This window comes from Phasianus colchicus, chromosome 1, assembly GCF_987193195.1.
Source record: "Phasianus colchicus chromosome 1, bPhaCol1.hap1.1, whole genome shotgun sequence".
Classification (NCBI taxonomy): Eukaryota; Metazoa; Chordata; class Aves; order Galliformes; family Phasianidae; genus Phasianus; species Phasianus colchicus.
This window is the reverse complement of record NC_143436.1, coordinates 176668161-176694543: the sequence shown is the minus strand read 5'-3', so window position 1 is coordinate 176694543 and position 26383 is coordinate 176668161. Positions and strand designations below refer to the sequence as shown.

The 26383-nt window shown below is 40.9% G+C and overlaps 1 protein-coding gene across 4 annotated transcripts in view; it reads left to right on the top strand.

Annotated features, from left to right (window-relative positions):
• Window positions 1-26383, top strand: part of MTUS2 (microtubule associated scaffold protein 2) — a 267632-nt gene that overhangs the window by 190470 nt on the left and 50779 nt on the right. For all 4 annotated transcript variants that reach the window (XM_090133624.1, XM_090133619.1, XM_090133611.1 and 1 more), the window contains 3 exons: window positions 10652-10813; window positions 20924-21022; window positions 24930-25138. In XM_090133624.1, coding sequence (XP_089989750.1) covers window positions 10652-10813; window positions 20924-21022; window positions 24930-25138 — 470 coding nt within the window. The remainder of the gene's footprint in view (window positions 1-10651; window positions 10814-20923; window positions 21023-24929; window positions 25139-26383) is intronic.

The window sequence follows — 26383 nt, the reverse complement described above, 5'->3', positions numbered from 1 at the left end:
CATGTTTATCAGTCATTTTAGTAATAGCGTTGATGGTCAATCCTAAAGACATTTTTATCTGCATGTCACAGTATTAGGACATTGAAATAGATAATGCAGTTATGTTTCCAACCCAGCAGCGCCTTGCCCATGACGCAGAAAATCAGGAAAGATTTAATGAACTTGTTGTAATTTGTATGATTTCAATGCCAGCAAGTAGTGCTAGTCCAGGGAAGTGTGGTGTTTTTGACAATTCCCCTAGATACATTCAACCCAGCAAGAAATGAGCATCCTGAGTGTAAGTGGTAGTATAATACCATCATTGATTACTTTCATCCGAGCAAATAGTGTTGTATTGTCATTTTTCAAAGCCTGACATTGGAAATTTGGGCTCTTTTTTTATTATTCCCCTTTCACTGTTCTACTCCAGGTTCTACCTTTATAACTGTGTGGATATCACTTCTACATGCTTCAATTAGATAGCCTTACTTTATATTACTTACTACCAGCATTTTTTTAATAAAGAGGAGCTACTAACTTGAATGCTGCTACTACCTCCAGTGAAACTTGAATAAGAAGGGAAAAAGGAATTGTAAAAGGATCAAATGAACAATATGCTTGATACTTCACCAAGTGAAAAAACTAAAGATGTTTCTTCTGTAAAAGCACTGGAAGCTTTTAAGAACTACATCTTCTGTGTACTCCCTGTGGGTTTCAACATAATTTTGCTTTTATATACTCTGAAGAGCTTTCATTTTGTGAAATGAATGCAATTTAACATCTGTTCCCTGCAAAATATTATAGACCAACTGGTTTAGATTATTTCATTTTGCAGAAATAGAGCTAAAGCACTTTGTAAAACTTATTTAACTGGGTCACTGGGTCACAGCATTTAGTGCTGCTGACTTGTAAAATAACTGCATTTTGCTAAAAAGCATCTATGAAAGACTTTTTTTTTTAGTAAACATGAGATAAGGAAAGTTTATAATAGGTCACACTGGAAAATGAAAACACAGCCTCCATGGATAATGCCATTTGTAAAATGCACCTGTTTTAAAATGCATCAAATGCTTGATGTTTTCTCTCTCCAGGTATATTTGAATTGCAGTTTTACTTCCAAACTCCTCCCAATTGACAGTATTTACTAAACATACTTTGATCAAATTGGTTAAGATGTTTTATATAGAAGAACATCTGCAGATATTGTCTACTTGAACTTCAGCAGGGCCTTTGACACTGCCCCTAAGATCCTCAGAGAGAAGCTGATGGAGTGTGCACTGTCAAGCCTGAAGCCCTCGGTCTCAGCTGATATCAGGGCCCGTCTCACCTCAATGTCCCTAACAGAAAAATGAAGGGACAGCTGGTAGGTCAGTGGGTCCCACTTCTTCCCCCACTGTTGCTGGGGTTTCAGAGGCTTTGCCTGACAGGGGAACATTCTGTCCTGCCCCTTGCGCTCCCATGACAATTAGGAAGCTTCTCGGACATGAGTGATGAGAGTTCCCCTGCCTCTTTCCTTGTGCACTGGAGCACAACATCTCTCATAGAGCAGGGTGGATGGTTGCTCCCACTGAAGCCTCCTGTGATGTGGGAGGAGACTAAAATGGTGCAGGTCAGCCAGGCTAACCCAAGCTACTATTACAAAAGGCGGGCAAAGATTTTTCTTGAACAGCATATTGCTCACAGGGGTGCATATGGTCTGAGCACTCTGAACGTCTGCTCTGAGAAGCTTAGATGCTTCCCTGCCTGCCTCCAAAGCACTGTGTAGCTTTGGTGTCTGACCCCACCTTTCTGCTTCAGTCACAGCACTGCTCAGCATTCATGGGACGTTCTGTTGAGCTGCTTGTGGGCTGGGCCTTCGTACTCTTAAATGGAGACATCTGTTGGTTTGAAACTCCTTCAGGGTTGAGAAGGTGATTAAGAGTAAGTAGTGTGAGCTGAATTTGAATGTGAATTGAAATTCAAGTTAAGTTCCTAAGCAGCTTTGAGGATCTGTGCCTGGGCTCACAAAATGCAATTAATTAATGACTAGCTGGAGACCCTGTAGGGTTCTACAATCTTTGAGGTTTCAGTGTGGCATCTCCCCTCCTTAGCCCATATATCATGCTCTGAAGACGTTGTTATGCCAAGGAAGGAGGCAGACACATTAACTAACTCTTCAGTCTAGCACAATTCCATATAAGCTATAGCACACTGTGGCTTGGCAGTATGGAGCAAGACCGGTTGCTACCAGACCTTGCATACTGATAATTGCTGGGACATTGCTTAAGTTTTCCTAATCTGGTGATCTGTGGCATCCAGCTTGGATTGCTAAAACTGCTGGACACTCATTAACACAATTGGAATGTCATTAATACCAAGGATTTTACTCTGTAAGTGTCTGAATATGGCACTCCAGCAGTACTCAAGAAAATTAGAAGTAGCAATTCCTGGAAAGAGGCATTTATTAATGGTGTAATGCCCACAAGTGTCACCAGATGTTCCTTATAAAAAGGCTGTAATTTGGCACTTCTCGCCTTCAGAAGGAACTTCTTACAGAGCAGATGTCACTTCTAATCCTATTTTTCATGGGGGCCCATGCCCTGTTAAAAATGGCATGCCAATTTAGAAGTAGGCATGGTGCCATTGAAGCAGATGGTTATGAGCACAAGTTGTATTGTAGAACTGGTGTTTGCAGAAATGTGAATGCTGGGACTGAAGCCTACGCAAGATCATCAAAATGTTACTACCCAGGAAAAATTCCTCCTAAGGTAGTTTGATACATGCCATTGATGCTTTACAGCTGGTAGAAAATGGATATCAGTATCATCTATATAGTTGTTCAAAATTTTGGGCAATCACTGATGATCTTTGGGGCCATTCTAGCAGCTGAGTACATTGGAGCATTGATTTTCTCTTTTGGCAAAAATGCCATCAGTGCTTGGTGTTACTCCAGCAGTGCTTGGGGACTGATGCATGTGAAAAACTGCTCTGCTGGGCAATGGAGAGGTGGCCCTGGATTTGCATTCAGTTGCTACTCATCCTTGTCTGTAAGATAGTATGACTCTCTACCAGATAAACATCTGAAGTAAAACTGTGATGCTGTCCTGAAAACCACATGCTTTTTTGTTTAGTATATAGAGTAGCATTTTTCCTGAGTCGTAGTCATGGTCCCCAGTATGCAGTCCTGCTGCCTCAGCTCCACGTTAGATGCTCCACCAGGGTATTCATGGCATGGGGTGTTTCTTGTCACTGTGATCAGAGTTGTGCGCTGAACAAGGAAAGTTTGCCGGGATGATCTGCTCATGAACGACCTTCACATTCTGGACTCTTTGCCTTTGATAGTTCAGCTCCAATATATGCCAAGTGATGACCCTTTCAGAACGTTGATACATCGATTTTTCCGGCCCATTTTAAAATCAGCCAGTGATGGGCAAAGCTACCATCAACATACAGGCAAATTTGATATCATATTGGAATTCTCATCTTGCCTGGTAGTGTTGTAACTTTTTGCAAGAGCCCAAATATGATGTGCTATATGATCCAAAGTGTGACATAGTCAGAAAATTGCCTGCAGTTTCCATTTAAACATGTAGAGATTTTATTTTATGGTGAAATTTTCATTTTGTCCAGTGAAGCTTGTAACACTTCAGTAGGGAGCAACATGTAACTCCACTCAAGTAAGAAATCCATTTAACTGGCTCCTAAAATATGGATTTTAATTGTTGACGTGAAATGAGTAAATATTGATACAAGAAGGTGCATCAGCAGAAGGCTGTATTTTCCGTATCTGTTATGTTTGAAGGACACTGAAGTTAGGTCAGTGCCTCAAAAATTACTCTAAATATCAAAAACTTAGAGTAATCAAAACCGGTAAAAAGGATATTTTAAATTCCATGTGAACATACAGAACTGAATTATCCATTTTATTTTTTTCTACTGAGTCAGAAATGCCACAAAGCCTGATTGTTTCTACCATACTATTGCACACCTGTAGTTATGGGAGGTGATAAATACAGCCAATCAAACCAGTACAGACAGGAAAAATTGTTCTCCTACCTTCTGTGACATGAAGAATTGTTCGTATTTATGGTGAAAGAACAAAAAGAGAGATATTTATTCATGTAAACATAACTTTTATCTGTCTAGCTGAAGTCATAGAATGGCTTGATTTGGAAGGGACCTCCAAGGTCATCTAATTCCAAATCCCTGCCACGGGCAGGATTGCCAACCACTGAATCAGGTTGCCCAGGGCCCCATCTAACCTGGCCTTGAACACCTCCAGGGATGGGACAACAACTTCTCTAGGCAGCCTGTGCCAGTGCCTCATTACCTTCACAGTGAAAAATTTCCCCCTGACATCTACTCCAAGTCTCCCCTCTTTTAGTTTGAAATCGTTCTCCCTTGTCACTGTCGACCCATGTAAAAAGTTTATTTCCCTTCTGTTTTTAAGCTCCCATTACGTACTGGAAGGCATAAGTGAGATCTCCCCTGAGCCTTCTCTTCTCCAGGCATATCAAGTCCAGGTCCCCCAGCCTATCTTCGTAAGAGAAGACATGAGAAGTTGAAACATTACTCTTCCCAATTTGCCTTTCATCAGCTTTATAGGCAGTGGACTCTTCAGATACATTTTGGTTAATGGAATTAGGGCTAAATTTAGGGGACTATTTAGGCTCAAACTGCAACCTAAAACTAGAGCTAAGCTATCAGATACAAATGAGTATCATACAATTAAGGCCTCAGAACAAGATAGGTTATTACACGTCAACTGGCAACCTCGTCTAGTGGTTGGCAGCCCTGCACACAGCAGGGGGTTGAAACCAGATGATCATTTTTTCAACACAGGTCATTCTGTGATTCTATGAACAGAACCTCATATGTTGTCTGTGTTAACACTGACACTGTCATTGTTCATCAGTGCTGGTGGGATTCATCTCAGCTGTCCAAAAGGTCATGAGATCTGGAGAAGCACCACACTCCCTCCCCTGGTGGTAAAGGGTCTCTCCCAGAGGTACCATCTACACTGCAGAGACCCAAACCCACCGGAATTGGGAAACTGTGCTGACAGGCAGTGAAGATTTGGCTTCTTATCTGAATGGCAGTTATCAAGCTCATAATTCACAATTTGGGTTTCTGTTTTGAATATTAAGACTTCTGACAGATCAGCTTTTATAAAGGCATGTAGGCATGAACAAGCACTCTCTAAAATGAATATAGTAAGGAAGGTCATTACTAAAACACCTCTGAGCTAGAAATACATGATGGGAAAAAATACTCCATATAAGCAATCTAGGTTTAAGCATTGTTTGAGCATCAGTCCTTATGCAGCTACTTGTTCTGGACAGAAGAGAAATCTGTCACCAGCTTTTCCCTGATCTATTGCCCATTTGGACTTGGGTACTGGAAACTATCGGGAGCTGGCTCTCTGCAAAGATAAAATAACAATCTGGTAATTTCATCTACTATCATAGCATCGTAACAGCACAGTCTCCCCCAAGGATCACAGTGTACGACTTGGACAGTGGCATTGCTTCAGAGCCATACATTCACTTGTGTCTACTGACTACACTGTGACACATTATATTTAATTTTACAGTGTTGAGCTATAAAACACTAACCCACTAAGCAGAGAAATAAAATGCTTACTTGGCGAGTGGCAAATCTTGTTATCCATCTATAAAAATTGCCACTCTATAGATAAAAGTCACAAATAAATAGTGGGCCTTAATTAAAGGATGGGCATGTGTTTCAGTGTAGTGAAAAGTGTGTTGTGCATTTTTAAATATCACCTGATTATTCACAGTAGTTCAGGCATTTTCCTTATCAGAGCATTACCCATGGCAGTGATTTAAAATTTCATTTTGTGCTTGGAAACTGGGGCACAGAAGTGCAGACTAGAAAAACTCAGCGGAACAATACGTCCCAACATTTTGCAGGCCAAGAAAATTCATTCTGGGCTCATTCATCATCAGGTTTTCCTGAATGCTTTTTCTGCCTGTCTCTGCTGTTCCCTTGCTGTGTGAATTTTGAGAGTAGCTGAACTCCTTCATCCTTTTGTTATTTGTAAAGCTCATTGAGTTTTATGACTGGAAAGTGCTTTAGAAACACTAGTGATAGCGGATCGTTGCTGCAACAACTAGACATATCTTTGTTGTTATTAAACTTGGAGTCAAGTAGTGTGTAAGAGTCTCTGAAGGGCTTGATACTACCCTGGGTAAATGTTTGTACTTCGATGAAAATTTATGATGCTAGCACGTTCCTGTCATCTCAGGTGCAATTGCAGCTGTGACAGGAGCTTGCAGCTCCATGCCTGCTGCCAGCACAGAGAATGCTTGACCTGCTGTGAAGAGCTGGAAATTTGCTGCATTTCAGAAGGCTTCACATAGCAGCCCACAAGACAGGGAGCAACAGAAGCAGCTGCGCTTGTACTTTGATATTCCTTGGGGACCCACAAACATTGTCAGACAAGTTGTTTTTCTAGAAAGCACCCAAATCCTCCAACAAAAGCAGACTTGATTGCCACTGAGCACAGACAGGAAAGCCAGGGCTGTGAAGCTCTAGAATGCAGCCCGTCCCATCGCTATCTCTTCTCAAAACAAGACCTGCCCGTGCGACTTGGGCTGGTTCACTTCTTGTCGAACACAGAATTCCCCCCACCCATGCTCCTACTGAGCATGTAATATCACCTAATATCATACCATGTTCCGCTCTGTAAGTGCTTCTAGAAAAGGAATGGTTCCTCCTTGTGACATGTAAAAGAGTCTTCCTCTTCCAAGAAGCAAGCTACTGCCTACAGCATGTAACTGTCCTTGACTTCACAGAATTATAGAATCGTTTGAGTTGGAAGGGACTTTTAAGGGTTACCTGATCCTACTCCCTCCAATGAACAGGGTCACCTACAGCTAGATCAGATTGCTCAGAACCTCTTCCAGCCATGAATTCTGCATGCCTTCACTGGCATAATGGTGTAGGGATGAGCGGGTGCAGTTGGGACACTCCAAAGTACTTTCAAGTCTTCAAAAACCTTCTTCCCTGTATTTTTTCACAAGCTCTAGAGTAGGATTCCTTGGGGCTCATAGTGAGGAGCTGCTGAAAGTTAGACTGAAGGCCTATAGCTCCAGGAGATTGTTAATACTCTTTTAATTACTTTCCTGCAAAGTCAACTGTACTACTCTGCATAGAACACAGAGTCTGCAAAAATAAAGGGTGAATTATACAGGTGAGCCCAAATGACTTACCAGGTGCTTCAAAGGCAAGCAAGGAATCTCTCTTGGTTCAAATAAAAAGCAGAATTAGAGGAGTAGGAGGGAAGAGGAACAGTACAGGGGCGATGTGGTCACCTGGAAACTCGTAATGCACGGTACATCTGGTGTTTCTGTTCAGGCTCTTACTTAAAAACAAGAACTCAAAAGACTCTGGGAGGGCTGATCCTACTGACTCACCTGCCGCCCATAATGGTGGGAAGCATTATCTGAGGATAGACTGACAAGTACCATTTGATGAATAATCTTTCTAATTTTCCTTCAAGAGACAAATTCCTCTGTGTAAGTGGAAACCCTTATATTCCTCTCAGATCGGGAGGAATATGTGTTTTTCTTGTAATTTTAGCTTCATTTCTTGTTTAAATGCCATTTGCAAAGTGGAATCCAACAACGTTTGTAGTGAGATGGAGCCCTCTTTGTCCCCACTGCTAGGGGACAAGATGCTGCCTTGTAGACACGCACTCCTCTACCTCTCACTGAGCATCACCTGAGGTATGAGGAATGGGAGTTTTATGGTCAGTCCAGAACAGCTCCACTCTGCCATTTCTTCTTCTTCATACTTTTCCCCTTTTCCAGTGTGGCCCACGGGCTGCAGTCCTTCAGGGTAAACCTGCCCCACTTCAGGCTTCTCTCAAGAACAGCAGCTCTGGCCAAGGACCTTCTGCTGTGAGGGCTCTCTATGGGCTGCAGCCTCCTCATGGCTGCATCCAGTGCTGCCCCGCGGGCTCCTCCGTGGCTGCACATGGAGGTATGCTCTGTGTGATGCCTGTTGTCTGCAGAAGGACAGCATGCTCCTCCATGGGCCTCACCCAGGCTGCAGGGAGCTGCTTCTCTGCCTTCCTGCCACAATGCCCTTGTGACTGCAGGGCTGCTTCTCTCATGCTTTCTCATCACGCAACTGAGTGTGCACTGCTGAGCCATGTTTTTTATCCTTAAATGTACTCTTTCAGAGGTGTCACCAGCATGGCTGTGCCCTGTGCTGAGGCCACTGGAACTGACTGGAACCATCTGGAACTGGCTGTCGCTGGCTGCAGACAACCAGAGCAGCCATGCAGCTTATTTTACAGAGTGCTTTTCTCATTAAACCATCAAAAGCCAAATCTTTTCTTCACAGAATCGTTAAAGTTGGAAAAGACCACTAAGTTCATCTAGACCAACCGCCAGCCCACCCCACTGTGCCCACTGCACACCTCCCTCAGTGCCACGTCTGCATGGTGACCACAGCACCTCCCTGGGCAGCTGTGCTATTGCCTCACTGCTCTTTCTGAGAAGAAATTCTTACTTATATCTAACCTAAAACTACCTTGCTGCAACATAAGGCCATTATCACTTGTCCTATCACTAGTTACATGGGAGAAGAAGCCAACCTCCACTTCAGGCTCTTCAAAGAGTGATAAGGTCTCCCCTGAGCCTCTTCTTTAGACTGAACAATCTCAGCCCACAGAGGAGGTGTGCAGCCCAGGGCATTCTTGATTCAGGGAACCTGACCAGGTCATGTTTTTCAGCCTCTGCATTCACCGTATCTTTAATCAGCAGATCCTGTGAGCTGTGCTTTGGATGGCAGAGGTGTTTGTAGCAAGCTGCACTTCATCTCTGAGACCTAAAGAAATTAATTTTTTTAATAAGAATTTGTGCAACTCCCCTTGGCACTTCATTCTTCAGCAGGGGAACTGCAGATTTTTGAACAGAAATGTTCTCTGTAATAAATTTCCCATCAGAGAATAAAGGTTAGGTATATAAAGTTTCAATTAAATAGCATTTGAACTGCATGGTTCTGCAAACAACAGGAATAGTTTCCTCCTCACGGTTTGCCTTTCTGTGATTTAAACTTTAGAACAAAGAGCCAAGGAAATAATTTTTTTTTCTACAAATGCAGATACCTACGCTGGTGGGGGGAGTGCATATCCAAACCAGCAGTAACTTTGTGAGGATGCAGACAGATTGAAGCAAACACTTCAATTTGCTGTAAGGTGCCCCTGTCCTTGGGCACAGCTGCAGCTGTTACACTGACATGACTTTACTGAAGTCAGCGGTCTTTCATCAGCAGATAATTCAGCACATGGTTTTCAGTGGTTGTTACACAGGTGAAGAATCCTTGTATTTTGGGTATAAAACAACTGCCTGTTGTGCTGAGGGGTTATTATCTGCCCATTGGTGTGAAGGTGATGAATGCTTTAGATTTTCCTGTTCCTGCACAGAGAACAGCAGATTGTTTTGTTTGAATTTTTAACATTTTTAACAATGAATTTTTTAACATTAAGTTAAGATATATGTATAGGCAACCCTAAAGACACCAAAAAAAACTTACACTGTTTTGTCAGAGTCAGAAGGTATATTCTTCCTTTATTAGAAAAGAGGGTTCTCTTTTCTAGCTTTCTTCTCTAGTGGATTTTCAGTAAGGATGCTAAAAAAAACTTGTATAGGAATCCTACATCTTAAAAAGACTGGAAACTTGAACATGCCAATTATTTTAAGAATGTTATCATTTCCCTGCAGGCAGTACGTAAACAGCATTGTGTTATATTTTATCTTTTTCAAATAATGAAAATAAAAATTATAGTCATTTTCCGAAATCCTTGTATTCCTCGCAACTATCTCTGCTCAGTTTTTCAAGCAAAATGTTCATCTTTTTGCAAATGTTCAGGTCCAGACATGCTGTAATCTTTTGCTTCTCATATGCTTTCTACTCAATAGATAAAGAAGACACTCCAACTTTGCCTTTTTCAAATGTTAAGAAAAGATTGATTTCCTTATATCTGCAAGGAGCCTATGATGTGATTATTCCCTAGGTGGGAAATACAGGAGGAAAGCAAACCCATTATAGGTTTTGAAAGAGCTCAATATAAACTGGAAACCTTGGCAACCCAAGATTCAGTATGAGAATGTGATTGAAGTGGATGTGAGAGTTAGGGCAGAATTATTTTTTCAGCTTATTCAAATGTCTGAGGTGATCTGGGGAAATACTTGTAGGAAATCTCTCCTGGGGGGGAGAGTTCAGTGCCTTGTACACTGAGACCTGCTCTTGCCCTTTTCAGTGAGAGCCAGTAATGCCCAAGTCTTAATGTGAGGGTATTGGGTGGCTTCTGCGGCAACTACAGTACCTCAAAAAATTGCTACACACGTAGATTTAGAAACCTCTTGATTTTCTTAGGAACCTCACAGCCAGATACCTTTAAGAAGCTAGCCAGAAACAAATGTTATGTCCTTCTTAGAGTTAGAATTCAACAGCCACCAACACCTAGCATTTGAGTAAGTTGCTGGGAACTATTTCTATATAACCATTTGTACTGGAGAAAATCCATGAAATTTTGCCCAACTTGAAATGATAATATGTTTTTGTAGATTATAATTGCTAATACAAGCTCAGTTTGTATGCCAGAGTTCACATACATTTTTTATGAACTTATAATTAGGGCAGTTTTGGTCTCCTGCAGGTTCCAGCTTTGGAAATGAAGAACAAAGCACTCCTAAGGCAACTGCACCTTCTAAAGACATACCCAAGGGTAGCAGCAAGAGCACAACGCAGGTATCGAGCAGCACAGCGACTCCTCGCAAGAGCTTACTGCCAGCACCAAAAACTGCTGCTGCACCTGCTGGTAGGTATTCCAAACATGAGTACTTGAAATGTCATCTTTATTAGGCCAAGAAACATAGAAATTTTGTTATGATGCCATTTTACTGCTTACTTGATTAATTTTTATACTATTCATGGGCGTATTGCCACAGTGCTGATTCAGTCTCCGTTTGCATAGGGTCTTTTTGAAATGTATTTAGCCACACTCCTGTGGTCCATTTGGGTCAGTTGTTTTCCTCTCAGCTTTCTGTGCATTCCCACCATCTTAAAGACAGGGCAGTGCAAGAAGCAGAAATGTTGTTGATTCAGTGTAAGCACATTGGTGTGTTCTCAACCCTGTTTTCATCAAAAATTGAAACCACAGCACCATACTAGCAACCAGGATGTATACATGTCACTGAGAGATTGAGGTATGTGGAGATAATGTAACATTTTAGTGAATAAAACAAACACCACTGTATGAAGGTAGTGAAGTTGGAGGTTATTTCACCTAAATGTTACCTGGATTTGTTTCACAGACAGTCTGGCACAGCGTTTCTCCAAAACCAGCATGTTTTTCAGAGAGCTCTGCTTTGGTACTGCTTCTTCTAAGTTGGCCTCTTGGAGCTGGGAAAGCCTAAATATGCCTGTATCTTTCTTTACATGACTCTACATACTTGCTCCTAGAAATAATCTATAGTTCCAGTATCGCTAATCTTTCCTTGCTTTTCCACTGCATGTCCAGTGAAAAAGGCCGTATTATTATCATCCAATTTGTAGTCTCTTCTCTCCTAAGATTGTCCTTCACATTCTAATTTTTAAATGTTGGTCCCTAAAATGTTGTTGCTTCATAGATGTCCATTTAAAGAAATACTGTGCAGAAAGAGAAATCAGACTGTTCTTATTCATGACTTTCCTTTAGAGTGACAGTTAGGATAGACCACTCCATGGTGTAGGGTATGGGATTGTGTATATCTAGGCAGTAGGAAGGTTTTAAATAAGAGAGATTCAGTACAAGTGTGGAAATTCTATCAAGTTCAGATAGATTACCAGTTTGGATTCCAAAGTAAATAATTTTACATAAGTCACCAGCCTTATCCAATATGGCCCTCATTAGGCAGGATATCATCTCTGTGTACAATAACACAAGTGAAACTGGGAAGGAGAAATCAGTACAAAATATGAGATAAAGACCTTAAAGACTGAAAATTCTTCATTTTAAGAAAAAATTGCTTGGTTGAAACACTCACAGAAAAGGGCTTTCTACTATAATCAGTGGCTTGAAGGATCTGATAGAGAAGATGAAGCTGAAACCGTCCATCTCAGCTAGTCCACCAAAGTGAAAGTCAAGGGAAGTGGATGTGGTCTTTTGTCCATCACAGTCACAAGTGGCTATCTCTTACTGTCAGAAAACTCTTTACTGCCATCATCTACACTCACTAAGTGGGAAAAGACCAATCTGTCAACACAATATATGATTTTTTTGTGACCAGAGAAAAGGTGACACCTTTTTTTTTTTTTTTTTTTCTGTCTTTTGCTTTGATTTTCCTTTCCTCTCTGATGGTCCATAGATAACTTATGTCATTTCAGGCTACAGTAGTTGATTAGTATCAGATTTGCCCCTGCATACCTCCAGCAAAAGCTTTGCTTTTTCAGGCAGTGATTCTGTCATGATAAGCTTTAAAGGGCTATTTCAAGGTTTCTGCAGAGGAGCTCTTTCAGCCTCCAGACTTCTTTTGCCACAAGCACTTTGTACCAGCAAAGACGGGATGCAGCAGTTGATGGAGCCCATTGCCACTGCCCCAGTGAAGTTATAGTCTGATGTTGATAGGGACACTCAGTTGAGTGAATAAAACTGACTCCTGCTTTGTTCTGGAAGGAAACAAAATATTTAAAGTAAGGATACTGGACCATGCTGTTAAAACAGAGGCAGACACTGAGCAGGGACAGCTGACAAGTTTGGAACATTGTTGTTGTTACACACAATGGACGAAACAAAACAAAAAAAACTAGAGTAGTCCAATGCTGTGTTGTGATCTTAATACGAGCAAAAGTACCAGCAGATATACCTATGATCAAGTCAAATTTTTTTTTATCAAAACAATAGTATGATTCCTCACAGTACAAAGTATCTGATGGAAGCAAGGATAACTCAAAGCAACAATAATGACAATTTTTTTAGCAAGTCTAATTCTGCTTTTCTTGCTGTAGTGTATGAATGCTGTCTGTACATCCCAGTGTGATAGGAAGCTGTATAGGACATAATGTATTCTCTTTAAATACTCCTTAGACAGTTCTGCACATCTTTTAAATGATGATGCCCCAAACCATCTTTTTAAGATTGAACTCTATTAAATTGGAAGGAAGATGCTACAGATCAAATGAAGCAAGAGGAGAAAGGGCAGCGAAGTGTTCATATTGCTCTGGGCTTTATGATGCCAGGAAAACAAAGGCATCTAACAAAAGCCCTTTAAAATTGTGTCAGATACCATGTTTTAAATATGCCAGAGAAAGTGTGTGGGTGTGCTAAAAAAGCCACTCTCCAAAAGGATGTCCTGAAGCTGAGAGGCTGTAAGGTTGAAAGTCTACTTTTACAGCCTCTGTACAGGGTCTGCTTGTACTGCCATTGCAAATGGAAGGAAGGGCTATGGCTGCCACAGTCTGTGCCAGGCAAATCTGTTCAGTAGCATTGGACATCACAGAGCAAAGTCTGATAACAGTAAAGAAGCAGAGAGGTAGAATCAGTGTTTCAAAAATGTTTGAAGAAATAGTAAAAATTAATCCACCCCCACTCACCCATCTTGGGTCTCTGATGCTGTCATGTCATAAAGACAAAGAATGCTGTGCTTGGGAAGTCAGCAACACTGAAAAAAAAACTTCACCAGTGCTCCAAACTGAAGGAAAGTGAATAGTCAACTCTAAGTGGACCAGGGATTACATGTCTTGAAAACAGAGGAATTAAAAAATTGAGAACATTCTACAAAACTATCACATATTGGCAATTGCTTGCACAGACAGTTCAATGACCAGGAGAGAAATGTAGAAAGAGAACAATAAAAAATATAAATTACTCAAGATGTTCTGTTTGAATAAAAGTATCTTGTTTCACTGACCATTTTGGATGTCCCTAGATTGAAGATAGTCTTTGTTCTCATAGGAAATGCAAAAACAAGAGATCCCAAATCCAGTTTTGAGGAGAGGCTTAGAGAATGAATTTCCTAGTAGATGTATATTCATTTAAGTGCTACATGAAGTGACATTTAAAAGAAGACTTAAAAGTGACAGCTATACATCTCAAAAAAGTCTGAGCTGGGCTTGGCTTTAGTCTTATGTTTTCCTGGTTATCAGCATCTTTAACAAATGTGTAATATATCAAGCTTTATGATGACAGTAGCTTAAAGGATAAAAGAGGAAGTAGATCATCTGTTAGCTACTTCTCAAGAAGGACCTCCACAGCCTTCTGAGCCTCTTGTTGCTTAACTTGTATTTGCAACTGGATCACGAGAACAGCTTCTACGGAAGAGTGACAGGTGGGGCACATGTCTGCCTTCCATCTCAGCACAGTTTCTCACAGCCCAGGTCACCATGGAGTCAGTTGGAAGGAGCAGAACCACTCCAATTTTCTGTTCCTTTTGACCTCATGAGCAGTGCTACTGAAGTCAGCTGTGTGGTAAAGCTTTTGAAAAGCAGAGAAACCACAATTATACCTTCTACATTTTCTGTGTATTTGGACAATGGTATAATAGGTATTCTACGCATAATATAGCAATCCTAGTAATTATTACTCCTAGTAATAATTGCATTAGAGCTTGATTTGCATATGCATTTATAAACACAAGCTGCATCCCAACCTCCTGTGCACAATATGGCAGTTATTTAAGTAGGGTTTTTAATGTGAGCCACTGCTACAGATGAGATGCAGACAGTGTATGTATTGTATTCAGAATCTTCTACAAAAATAAAGAGCACAGAAAGTATTTCACTGAGAGTGAGTCAGTCTCTTAAATTTAAAGAAAGTTTCTGAAAGAATGGAAAATCAAGTGATGTAAGAAATGTGTTTGTATTTCAAATACAAATGCAAAGAATTACCTTATTTTAACTGTTTATGAATAGGAAATGATTTCAAAAAGGAGCATATCTATCTCCATTAATGAGGAAAAAGCAAACTTTCATGTGTTAGATGTTACCTGAGAAGACCACCTGCACTGCCAATTCTCATTAAAAAGAAAAAAAGACAACTGCTCAAGAAAGATTACACTCCTGATATTGCAGTAAAATTGCTTGTCAAATAAATTGGACTAGAGGGCATAGATCACCTTTAATTAATGAAAAAGGACTTTCATAACTGCTGCTTTGCAGTGATTCAGATGATGAAAAAGATCTGGCATGAGACAATAGCAGTGGAAATCCATTGTCATGCAGATTATTTCAAAGACATGAACTGAATGTTTTTTAGACTTGACTTTGGACAAGGTGCACTTCATCAGCTTTCAGTGTGCTGCAAAGCTCTTTTTTGGTGTTATGAAACCCCTTTCATATTTGCACACCTGTCATCATAGAGAAAATAAAAGAAAACAACAAAAAATACTTGACAGGAAAAACTGATATATGTCCTGTAATTTCACTTAAAATTTTAAGCTGTTTTGAGAAATGCAGTGATAACCTATAGTCCTTATCTTTTCTATTATTGCTTTTTATTTTGTTTTAAGTCTTAGGTGAAAGCAGCTCTCCATCTGGAACTTTGCACTAAGATCCACTTTGAAAATATATAAGCTTCTTCCTTCCGCACGTTGATAAAAATATGTGATCTTTGATGCACACACATGCTGAATTTTCTGTTTTAAATGTCGAAAAATGTGGGAATATCTGCAGAAGGAAATTCTCAGAAGCAGATTAACAGCTTCTCACCCTTTTGGGGAGGTGTTTTACAAACCCCGTTGCTTAATCCTCGCTGTGGGACAGTCCAGATTGTAAATGAAACCAGGATCTAATTCTGTCATAATTTGGACAGAAAAAAAACAACACTGAAAACATGCATATGGACTGAAACCTCTTTCTGTGGTTTCCTTTCATGCCCAGGTTCTCTTGGGAAAGTGCTTAGGTATCTCAGCTAGCTGCAGACCTCAGATAGACAATAAGGTGGCTGGAAAAGCGGCTAGACCGTGCAAAGTCCTGCTGACAGGTAGATATTCTGGTATCCATTAGGGATTGATACTGAGCAAATGCTGCTTTCCTTCTTCATTGGAAACCTGAACAAAGGGATGGAGCACTCTCAGCAAGTTCACAGGACAGGAAATTATTCGGTGTGCTAGAGGTTAGGGCTGCAGTTCGGAGGGACATCAACAGGCAGGAGAAATGTGACAGCAGGAACTTCATGATGTCCAACAAAGGCAGATGCAAAGCTTTCCCTGGGAGGAGTAATGCCATACAACGGCATAGGGCCAGATGGCTGGAAAGCAGCTCTGCCAGAGGGCCCTCTTGAGGTACCATTCTGGTATTTCTGAACTGTGTTATTTTTTGATACTTCAGCTTACCTTCAGCAAACTGATACAGCTCTGGGCTTCTGTGTTTGTGCCTGCAATCCTGATTTGAGGCACCAAATCAGCTTGCCTCTTGTTCCAAACCTCAGCTCTGCCCACCAGGATGGACTTGGCAGACATCAGTCCATAGAATTACAGAGCTGAAGGATTTTATGTTTCTCTATGTCTTGTTGTGGGGTTTCACGTGTGTGTTATGGAATACCTATTTCAGCCTATTAATTCTTATTTAATGTTTATCTCACAGACAAGTGGCTATTATTCCCCATAAGAAACCTCATAATTCATGTGCAATGACAGCAGCAATAAAGAATTCATTTGGGCAACTTGTTTCTGCTTGGCCCATTAAATTAAAGACAATCAAAAGTATTGTTCAGAAAACTAACCCAGCCAATTCCTGAGCTTTTACAAGTACCAGTAAATCATATGTAACAGAGCAGGCTGTTAAATGCAATCAGTCAAGATGAAAAATAGGAGGCCGGTGTTATTACAGCTCTCACCAGTGAGCTCACACTGTAAAATGTGCTTCTTTTAATCAGCTTCTGCAAAACCCAGACAACACAGCCCCGGGAGGGTAGGGGATGAGCTAAGGTCAGCGTGAGGGGGAGAAATGAGCACCAGTGTTCCTGTCAGGGATGGAGGGGCAGAGCCTGCTGCTGCTGTGTTCTCCCTTGCAGACACTTTCCATTACAAACTGAACAGTACATATGTGTTGGGTGGTGTTTGTTCCTGTGAGGAATATGGGGATATGGAGTGCTATGCTGCAGGTGAAAGTGAGACACTCAGCTGCAGGTTTTTCAGCCCCTGGAACTCTGAAACTTGGCTGTAGCACAGTTCTGTGAAGAAGTGACAGTAAAATGCCATTGGATCCATGTAAAATGACAGTAAGAGAAAGGGAGGCTGTTTTACCTCTGCAGCTAAGATGAGGCGTTCTAAGCTAACTTGAATTTTTCTGTTCAGTGCAAAGAATAGTTCAGATCCTTAGGGGTTATTTTTGTTTTATTTTTTTCCTGTGCTTTTTTAACATCAGATATGATTTTTTTAATGCAGGAAGAAAACAATCACTTTGAGACAAATCACTGTAACAGTCCCTGTCCTTTTCTTTTTTCTCATTGGATTGGCTTTAAATCTGAAACAAACACAAAGGGAAAACTACAAGTGTTAGCTTTTTCTGCTTCACCAAATACGTAGTCTTTCTTCTACACCTCCTTACTTATTCAAAGCCTTTCAATCGCATAGATCACAGGATGTACAGAGTCCCTAGAGAGAATTAGACTGCTCTTATTCTGCAGAATCCATCCTATTTCCAGATTTGCTCACTTTGTCTCAAACGGCGTAGGTGCGAGTGTGTCATTACTTGTCAAGGACATGACTAGTCGTGGGTGTCAGGGGAAAGGCAGGAGAAAGCTCGAGATGGCTATCTGTGTCTGTGAGTGCCTGAAAGCACTTCCTTCGGGTTTTTAAATGTGCAAAGTGCTTTTGTTAACTTATAAAATATGCCTGAGAACAGCTGGTAGCCAGCTGGATGCATCCAGCCCCTCTGAATTGTTTGTCACGTCTACAGCATGTTGGGATCTGGTTTGGAATAAATACTCAAGGCGTAATTTATTAGAATCAATCTGAATTGTGAGAACAAATTGAAGTTCCATTGTACCAACTTTTGAAGATTCAGAAAGGTAAGCACAAATACCCAGGCTGCTTCTGCAGCAGCTCTTGAGGAGATAGCTTGTATGGTGGGTGCTTGACTCTGAGCACTGGCTGGGGGTAGACCAGCAGCTTTCTGTCTGCTATTTCCAACTGGTTTCTGGGTGATTTAACTTTAGTTTCTAATAAATGTTGTCTTTACTTCTCCTCTTTGGTTTGAAGCAGGTTGTGTTAATTAGGAAATGTAAATTTGTTTTCAGAACTGTGTATTTGGATGCAACTTGCAAAAGTAGATGGTATAATCACTCTGGTAGGAAACACTAGCAAGTATTCATGTACACAGTTACCTTCTGGCCTGAAATATCTATTTCTGTATGAAAGAATAGCTTTTAAAAGAGAGGAAACCAGGAAAAGTAGATGAAGAACAGAACAAACTGCAGCTCCCTGTTTCCAACTTATGGGCAGTAATAGTGAGAGTTTAAGTAGAGTTTATTGCAGGTTAGAATGTCAAGCAAATTCAAACAAAATCTGAATAATGCACATGTTAACAAAACATACACTTGTGGTGCTTTGTTTCCTTTTATCGTTGTATTTGATGTATTTTCTATTATTTTGGTTGTATGCACTTTTGACTTTTCAGACTAGGTATGATGGCCAGAATATTCTTTTTTCTTTTTTCTATGCATTCAGAACCATTGTAATGACTGAACTGTGACTTGTTTCCTGAGTCACAGTGGAGTATCAAAATTTCTATGTAAATGAAAATCTTTGAGTTACTTCTTGGACACTCAGATAAAGAGCTCAGCCTGCACAACGTCCCGCTGTGCTATGCCCTACAATACAGCACTATGCTGATCATCACGTCAGCACTCTCCTATTTTAAATCTTTGGACAAACTATTTTAACCTTGAAATTCTCTGTCTCTTGGAAGTGAGAAAAGGACAAACTATGTCATTTAGAAATTAATTTTTTTTGTGCAGGAATTTCTCCTGAAATCAGCTTGGTTTCTGAATGTTTCTCTTTTAACAAGCTAACAGCTGAGAAAGAATAAACCCCATTTTTAGAAGAACTATCTGTACAAGCTCTCATGCAAGGTCTGATGCCATGGATGGCCCTTCCCCTAAGGGCTCCCTGTGGGTGTTGAGCTCAGCAGGGCAGAAGCAGTCATAGAACTATAATGTTGGAACTGTCCTTCCTTTTGCATTCTACAGTCCCTAAAATCCTTCTTGCAAAGGAGCTTCTGTCAGGATTCCTTTGCTCAGGAACAATCTTGTGAACTGATGGAGGGCAGTTATCCTCACTTCCCCACTTTGTTATCAATCCTTCTCTCCCGTTCTTGCCAAGATAATTCTTTGTATCTTTGTTTGCAACCTGCTTCAAGCTCACTCTGCTGATCCCTCCCATGCAAGAGTCCCTGATGGGCACTGGCTCTGATGCACAGACCTCATGGTGCCCTGTACAGAGCGATGGAACCCTCAGGGCTCCTCTGCTGCTTTCCTCTGCTTTCTTTCAACTGTGCTCTAATTGGGGAATTGCTGTTCCTTGCTTTGTGATTAAGGTTAAGAGCCTGAACTGATTCCCTAGGTGTTCCCCATTCAAAACTTCTCAAAAGCAGTTATGTCTATGCCCTTTGTTACTGCTGAAAGTGAGGAAAATGCACATCACCTTCTGTGCTTGTGCTTGGCATTTGCCGAAGAAAAAATGATGGATGAGCTTGAGGGATGGCCCACTTGCACACTGTATCTTTATACTGAAAACCACAACAAAACCAAGTCTTATTGCCTTGAAAAGGTAGTGCTCAAATCTATAACCTTGTAAACTATGTCTCACAAAACAAACTGTGCTTTTGGCTCACACTTCCCACATCAGGTTGCTTTTGCTCAGTCCTTAGTAATGGAATGGCCATAAACTTGTTTTATGTCCTGCTTTGCAGTAAAGTGTAGTGTAGTAGGTGGTAGGCACGGGGAGCTTATACCCTCTGTCACTTCACTGTGGAAATGAGAATCACAGCTTCAACGTCTCCAGTTTACAAACAGCAAGGAAAGTGGAGATGGACCAAAGCACAGATATGAAGAAGAATTCTTCATCAGCTGGCAGTGACCGATGAGGCAGTTTCCCTAGGAACAGGGGGAGAGGCTGTTAAGCTTCAGGTGCCATCCTCCTTCAAACACAGCTGGATGTGAGGCCTGTGTGCATATCCCCATGTTCTTCAGCTGCGTTTCCCAAGCAAGTGCTAGGAAATAGGAGCCATGGCTTGCAGTGCATGACAAATGCTGTGTCTGCAGCTGTGCTCACAGAGCCTGACACAGGCAGAAGTTGCAGGGTGACCCTCTGTCCGAGGGAAGCCTGGTGCTGCTGTTGTTACCAGTGGTGGCTTTGGAGAGGGGGAGGCATCCACTAAGTGTCCCTGAAGTGTATGATCCCCATATGTAATTATCACTTTTATCCACTGTAGAAATAGCCAGAGCACATTTCTGTAGACCAAAATGGAAGATGGTGTCAGGGTCTGGAGCACAAGTCTTATGAGGAGCAGCTGAGGGAACTGGAATTGTTTAGTGTGAAGAAGAAGAGGCTCAGGGGAAATCTCATCACTCTCTATCTAGCCTGAAAGGAGGTTATAACAAGGTGAGAATCGGTCTTTTCTCCCAGGTAACAGCCGTAGGACAAGAGGGCATGGCCCCAGTTACACCAAAGGAGGTTCCAGTTGGATATTAGGAAAAATGTCTTCTCAGAAGGAGTGGTGATGCGTTAGAACAGGTTGTGCAAGAAGGTGGTGGTGTCGCTGTAGATGTTCATGAAATCTGGAGATGTGGCATGGAGGGTCATGGTTAGCAGGCTTGGTGGTGATGGGCTAATGGACTAGATGATCTCGGAGGTCTTTTCCAACATTATGATTCTATGACATAGCTCCGTGCAATTGCAAGCAGAATTATTAAATGGGTTTCCTTCTGCTTCTATTTTTTTTTCTACAGGCTTGAAGAAAGAAATACAAAAGGATCAGGATGCTAATAGACCAGCTATCTCCTCCCCCAAGAGATCAGCAGTGACAGCCACCAAGCTCCACTCACCAGGTATTTATGAACCCAAAAACAATTTCAGGGAAGATTTCAACTTGTCGGCTTTGCATCTCTAGTTAATACACGGAAATCTGAGTCCTACTATTGTTAGTAAAGATTGATGGTGTCTAAGGCTCATTAAGCTGGTGCTGAGTACAGCAGGCTTTTTTATACCGATACATGAGCTGAATAGCTTTATGTATTCTTTGTTACTGCACTGCAATCATCTTTTTTTTCAAAATAAAGAGTTGTTGTTATTACATGTTGGAGGGCTTTGGAATATTCTTTTATCATTATATTTTTATTGTACAAAAGGAACAGATTCAGTGAAATTAAGAACACCTCAAACAATTTCCTGGAGAGATATTGTATCACTTGGAATCTACTAACGTTGTGCAGGAGCACTGAATTTCCTGTATTATTTCTATGCATAATTGGAAAAGAGTTCATCTATAGAAAGTCTTCAAACTGCTATTGGGGTGCTGTTAATTTACCCTTGAATATTGGATACAAACATGTGGCAATAGTATTTCTAAAGAATACCATTGTTTATGTACTAAAATGCAGAGAACTTATTTGTATTTCTGTCTACTAGAGTGCATTAAGAAATGTGTAGGAGGCCTAAAGGATTTTGTAAGGTTGGCCTTTTGGCTAACCTAACATACTTACAAAATGAATGGGCCTGACCCCTCTTACTGTGTTTGCCATCTTCTGATCTGTTACCTCAGTTTTCAGACTGTGCTTAAATAATCTAAATATCATCTATGCAGCAATATGATAGTTAATAGATATGGAGGGTGAAACTCCTCATTTCCTCATTCAACAGTATATTATAAAACATATAAAGGAATTCTTTAGCTCCCATAACTTGCATGGAGAATCTCTTCATTTTTACTAAATTCAGTGCCAGTTCTCCTTCCCAACCAACAAAATTGAGAAGGTTAAGTTTAATCCTCGCAGGCACTAACAGAAGTCAGAGTCCTTCTTCAGAAGCTAGGGTAAAAAGATGAACTTAACACTGTCCTCTGAAATGTGTAATTTTCAGGCTGTTTTGAAGCTGGTGAGGTCACCAAGAAAAATCCAAAGAGAAATTTGCTGCAACGAGTACCAGGCCAGCAGCTTACTAATGTTTATAACAGTGGGAGTTCAGTTTAAGAACCATCACTGAAGGTGGTTGTAGCAGCATGGTACAACAGAGCTGGTTTGCTTCTACCAGAAATAGAAAGCAAAATGGTATATTTGCTGGGTTTGAAGGGAGCTGACTTTGCTGTTGGTGATCATTGGACTTAATGGTTTTCAAGGTTTAAGATTGGATATATCCAATTTATGATGACTCAAAAGTTCAAATGAAACCTTCATTCTCTCAGGAGGTTCAGTATCTGTTCTCTCTCCATCAGATTCATTTACGATTTCCTATGTGTGGTTATCTGAAATTATGACAAAATTGTTTTTTGCTGTAAGGATCAAAGGAGAAATAAAATTCATCTTCATTTATTGTCTTTAGAGTAGCCATGAGCATTCTTTGAAATAACAGCAATAACAAAGAAATAAAGAAAATCTTTTTACCTACTCAATAATTTCTCAATTCAGCCAAAGCAGCCATTAAACAGAAGAAGGAGTGAGTGCAGCAATGGCTGAGAGGCAGCGCTTCCCCCACGAGGGTCACTAACATAATGCCATGCAGCATTCACACTTGGTGACATGGCTTCTGCAGGTAACCCCAGCACGGCTTCATGTGGCTATGAAACAGGCTCTAATATCTCCAAGTGCCATTTCTAAATTGTTTTCCCTCTCTTATTGGCCCTCTCATGTGCACTTCCTGATCTTCAATGCTGTTTTTTGGCCATCATGCAAACCCTCTGACATAAGGATTGAATATGAATACTTTTTTTAGCTTTGGATCCAGTCTTTAGAATTTGGGTCGATCCTCCTAAAGACTAGCAAAACTGTTTTGAAACACAGTCTTGTAGGGATCTCCATTTTATCTGTTATACAGTATTATTCCTGAAGTTTGCAGGTATGAGTGTGCCTGCAGCACTGTGCCATCCATTTCTGACATGTGTCACTCTCCACATTGCTTGTTATCAGTACTCTCAAAGCAGTGGCCTCACTTCTCTTTCCAAAATGTTAACAGTTGAACAATCAAGAGGCAAACAGATGGCATGCCCCATACTAATTCTCATGGACTGTGTTAATAATGGCCACATACTTGCTATGGCATCTTAGCTCAAACATTCAGGTAAATAAAGCAGACCTGAGAGTTTTGAGGCAGATCAAAGGTTTTCCATGGCTTTAGTGATCAAGAGATCTGCTGCATTGGTCCCCCCATCAGCACAAAGGACATCCAGGATCAGGGTCAGCATCATTAACATATACCCTGTTTTGTGCAAAGCAGCAGAAGAGCAACATCAGTGGCAGAAAAAGCTTAGTAAGCTGCTTTTCAGACCTAAATGAACTGAGAAATTCAGATTTTTTCCCTACAGAAAATATCAGTTTAATTTACAAGGACAGCTTATAATACTGACAAGGTCAACATAGAGATGTGTACTTCAAATATTCCACTGAGCAGGAGTGCTAGAAAGATAGAAGATAAAACAATGGGCTTTATCCCATTGTTGTGTTGCTGTTGTAATTAAATCTGAACTGATTTCAGGAGCTTCCTCCTACACTTCTTTGTATGCCTTCTGTTGTAACATTACCACACTTCCTAAACTACTAGACAGTTTTATACTAAAAAGACAGATATTTGTGGTTGTTACTTTTATGAATTGCTTGTTTTCTGAAAATGCCTATTGTCCAGTTAAGAGTCCCTTTAAAAAAAGAAAGAATCTGTAAGAAAACATCATTCTTGGGGGAAAAAAAAGGGTAACCACTTTGCTGGTTCGTAATGCCAGAAAACCCTCTCTGACATGGCTTTTTGTATTATTTGGATCTTTCAACATGATGAAAGTCTTGACATGTGAAACTTAGTATTGTATGTAATGTAAGTCATGGGCACAGAAAGTCTTAAAGTCTGTTCTGTAGCTATGGCTCTTTGGCTCTTTGCTGCAGTGACACAAGGTATTGAGGCCCAAGGAGCATCTTTGCTGGTGCTGGCTCCCTGTAGCTTAGCCTTGAGCAAGGATGTAGTAGAACAGGTTGGGAGATAGGCTACCAGTGGCTCCATGTGAGCTGTAGATAGATCTGAAAGGGTAGGAGTACACTCCTGGGACTTTGCTTGGGCAAAGAATTTTTCTGTTTTTTAGGAGAAAGGATGAGTAGAATCTCTGGCAGAGGACAGTCTCCTGCTACATTCATTGCTGAGGGCTGGTTGGAGATACTGCTTCTGTATTATTTTTCAGGAATTGTATACTTAAAACTACAAGACACCTTTTTTCAGATCCTTGAATACCTGACCCTTCCTGCTAACACAGAATTGTTAAGCTTTCACCTGTTTTCAGGCCAGTGCTCACCACCTGCAGTAACATACAGAAGCAAGGTGTCTGCCAGCTTTTTCCAGGAAAGAGCTAAAAAGCATCAGCCGGTGAGAAGCTGAGAGCAGCAAGAAAGCTCAGTATGCTGGGCAGAGGAGTTGCCCAGCTGACCATATAAGTTTTCAGAGGAGACTTCTCAGAAAGCTCAGAAGATAAAACACATTGGCCAAGCAGTGACTTGGGCAATCCGATCCCACCAGGGCACTGCCACTTTTGCTTCATCCTCAGAACCATGTATTAACCTGCAGAGGAATGGATATTCGTCTCAAGCAAGATATGAACTTAGGATAAAAATCTTTTTTTTTTTTTTTAAAGTCATCACACACTTGTATGAGCACTACAAGAGCTTTTTATGTTATAGGGCTGATTCTCAGAGGCTTTAGATACACATCAAGATCACATCTTTATGCTTAAAGCAACTGACCTCAATGATCTTCTCTCTTTTGTAGGACATCCCAAGCAAAGGTCAACCACCCCAAGAAATGTGTGTTCCCCCAAACCAGGAGAGAGTCGAGATGCTGAAAAGCAGTTCATCCAGAAGCTGAAGGAAAAGTGTGATGAGCAGTCAAGGCAATTAAGCAATATCCGAGATGAGCTTAAAAGGACCAGCTGTGGCTTTGATGTCTTTGCTATAACAACACAGCACTTCTTCAGGCAGGTAAGTGCAATGAACACTTTTTACTGTGGGAAAGATACTTTGCCTTTTTACACCATTGACTTGCACAAATTTATTTCATAGTCATTGAAGTTCTGTTCTTGGGAGCATTGCAATGTAATTTATTTGCAACAGTTAGTGTGAGAAGGGAAGCATAATTGGATACCATGTATTTGAGAATCAAAGTTCAGAAACTTGGAAGAGGAAGAAATGTAAAAAAAATCTTTTGTCACAAACATGAAGTACTTTCAGGAATTTCTTATGGATGAAGCAGGTACAGAAAGTCCCAGTCTTTGATTTGCAGATGGAATGGAGGGTGTAGCTGGGACACTTGCAAACAGATGAAAAACAGTCCATGCATTTACACAACCAAAGGTGATGGATGAAGGAAAAGATTTTCTTTCTCACAACATATATCTGCTGTTCCCCTTCACTGCAATTCAGGAAGAATGGTCACTGTTACAAAGGAGCAGTTCCTGAAGAGTGGAAATAACATTAACTCAGTATTTATGAGAGTACATTTAGCAGGTACAGAGAACATTGTTGTCAGCAACTAGAGAAGCTTATTTATTCACTGTATCCAAGACAAAATGAGTGAAAGAGTGGGGGAGTTGGGATTGTTTAGCTTGGGGAAGAGAAGGCCCTGCAATCTTCCAGTACTTGAAAGGAGCTTACAAGCAGAAGGGAGACTCAATTTTTACACAGGTAGATTGTGACGGGGCAAAGGGGAATGAATGTCAATGGAAAAGGAGCGGTTTAGGTTAGATGTTAGGAGGAGATTCTTCACTTGGGGGATGGTGAGGCACTGGAACAGGCTACTCAGAGGAGCTGTGAATGCCCCATCCCTGAGCTGTTCCAGGCGACATTGGATGAGGCCCTGGGCACTCTGATCTAGTGGTTGGCAACCAGCCCACTGCAGGGGGGTTGAAACTAGATGATCTTTGAGGCTCTTTCCAACCCAAACCATTCTATGATTCTATGACTTGTAGGTATTGCTTCATTCAATCTAGCTGGGCTCTGAATCCTAACCTGGCTCACCTGATGCCCATCTGTTTGGTATCCCTCAGGTAAAACTACTGTCCCAACTATTTTGTAAGATAGGCAGATGATCATCAGCAATAGGACCCAAGGTTTCAGTAATATCCTTGATTGCCTGTTTGTCTACTTTTAGAAGAGACAAGTAAGTTTGCAGTATTACATAGGGGAAAGAAAAACAAAAAACAGAACTCATCTCCAGTCTTTACAGAT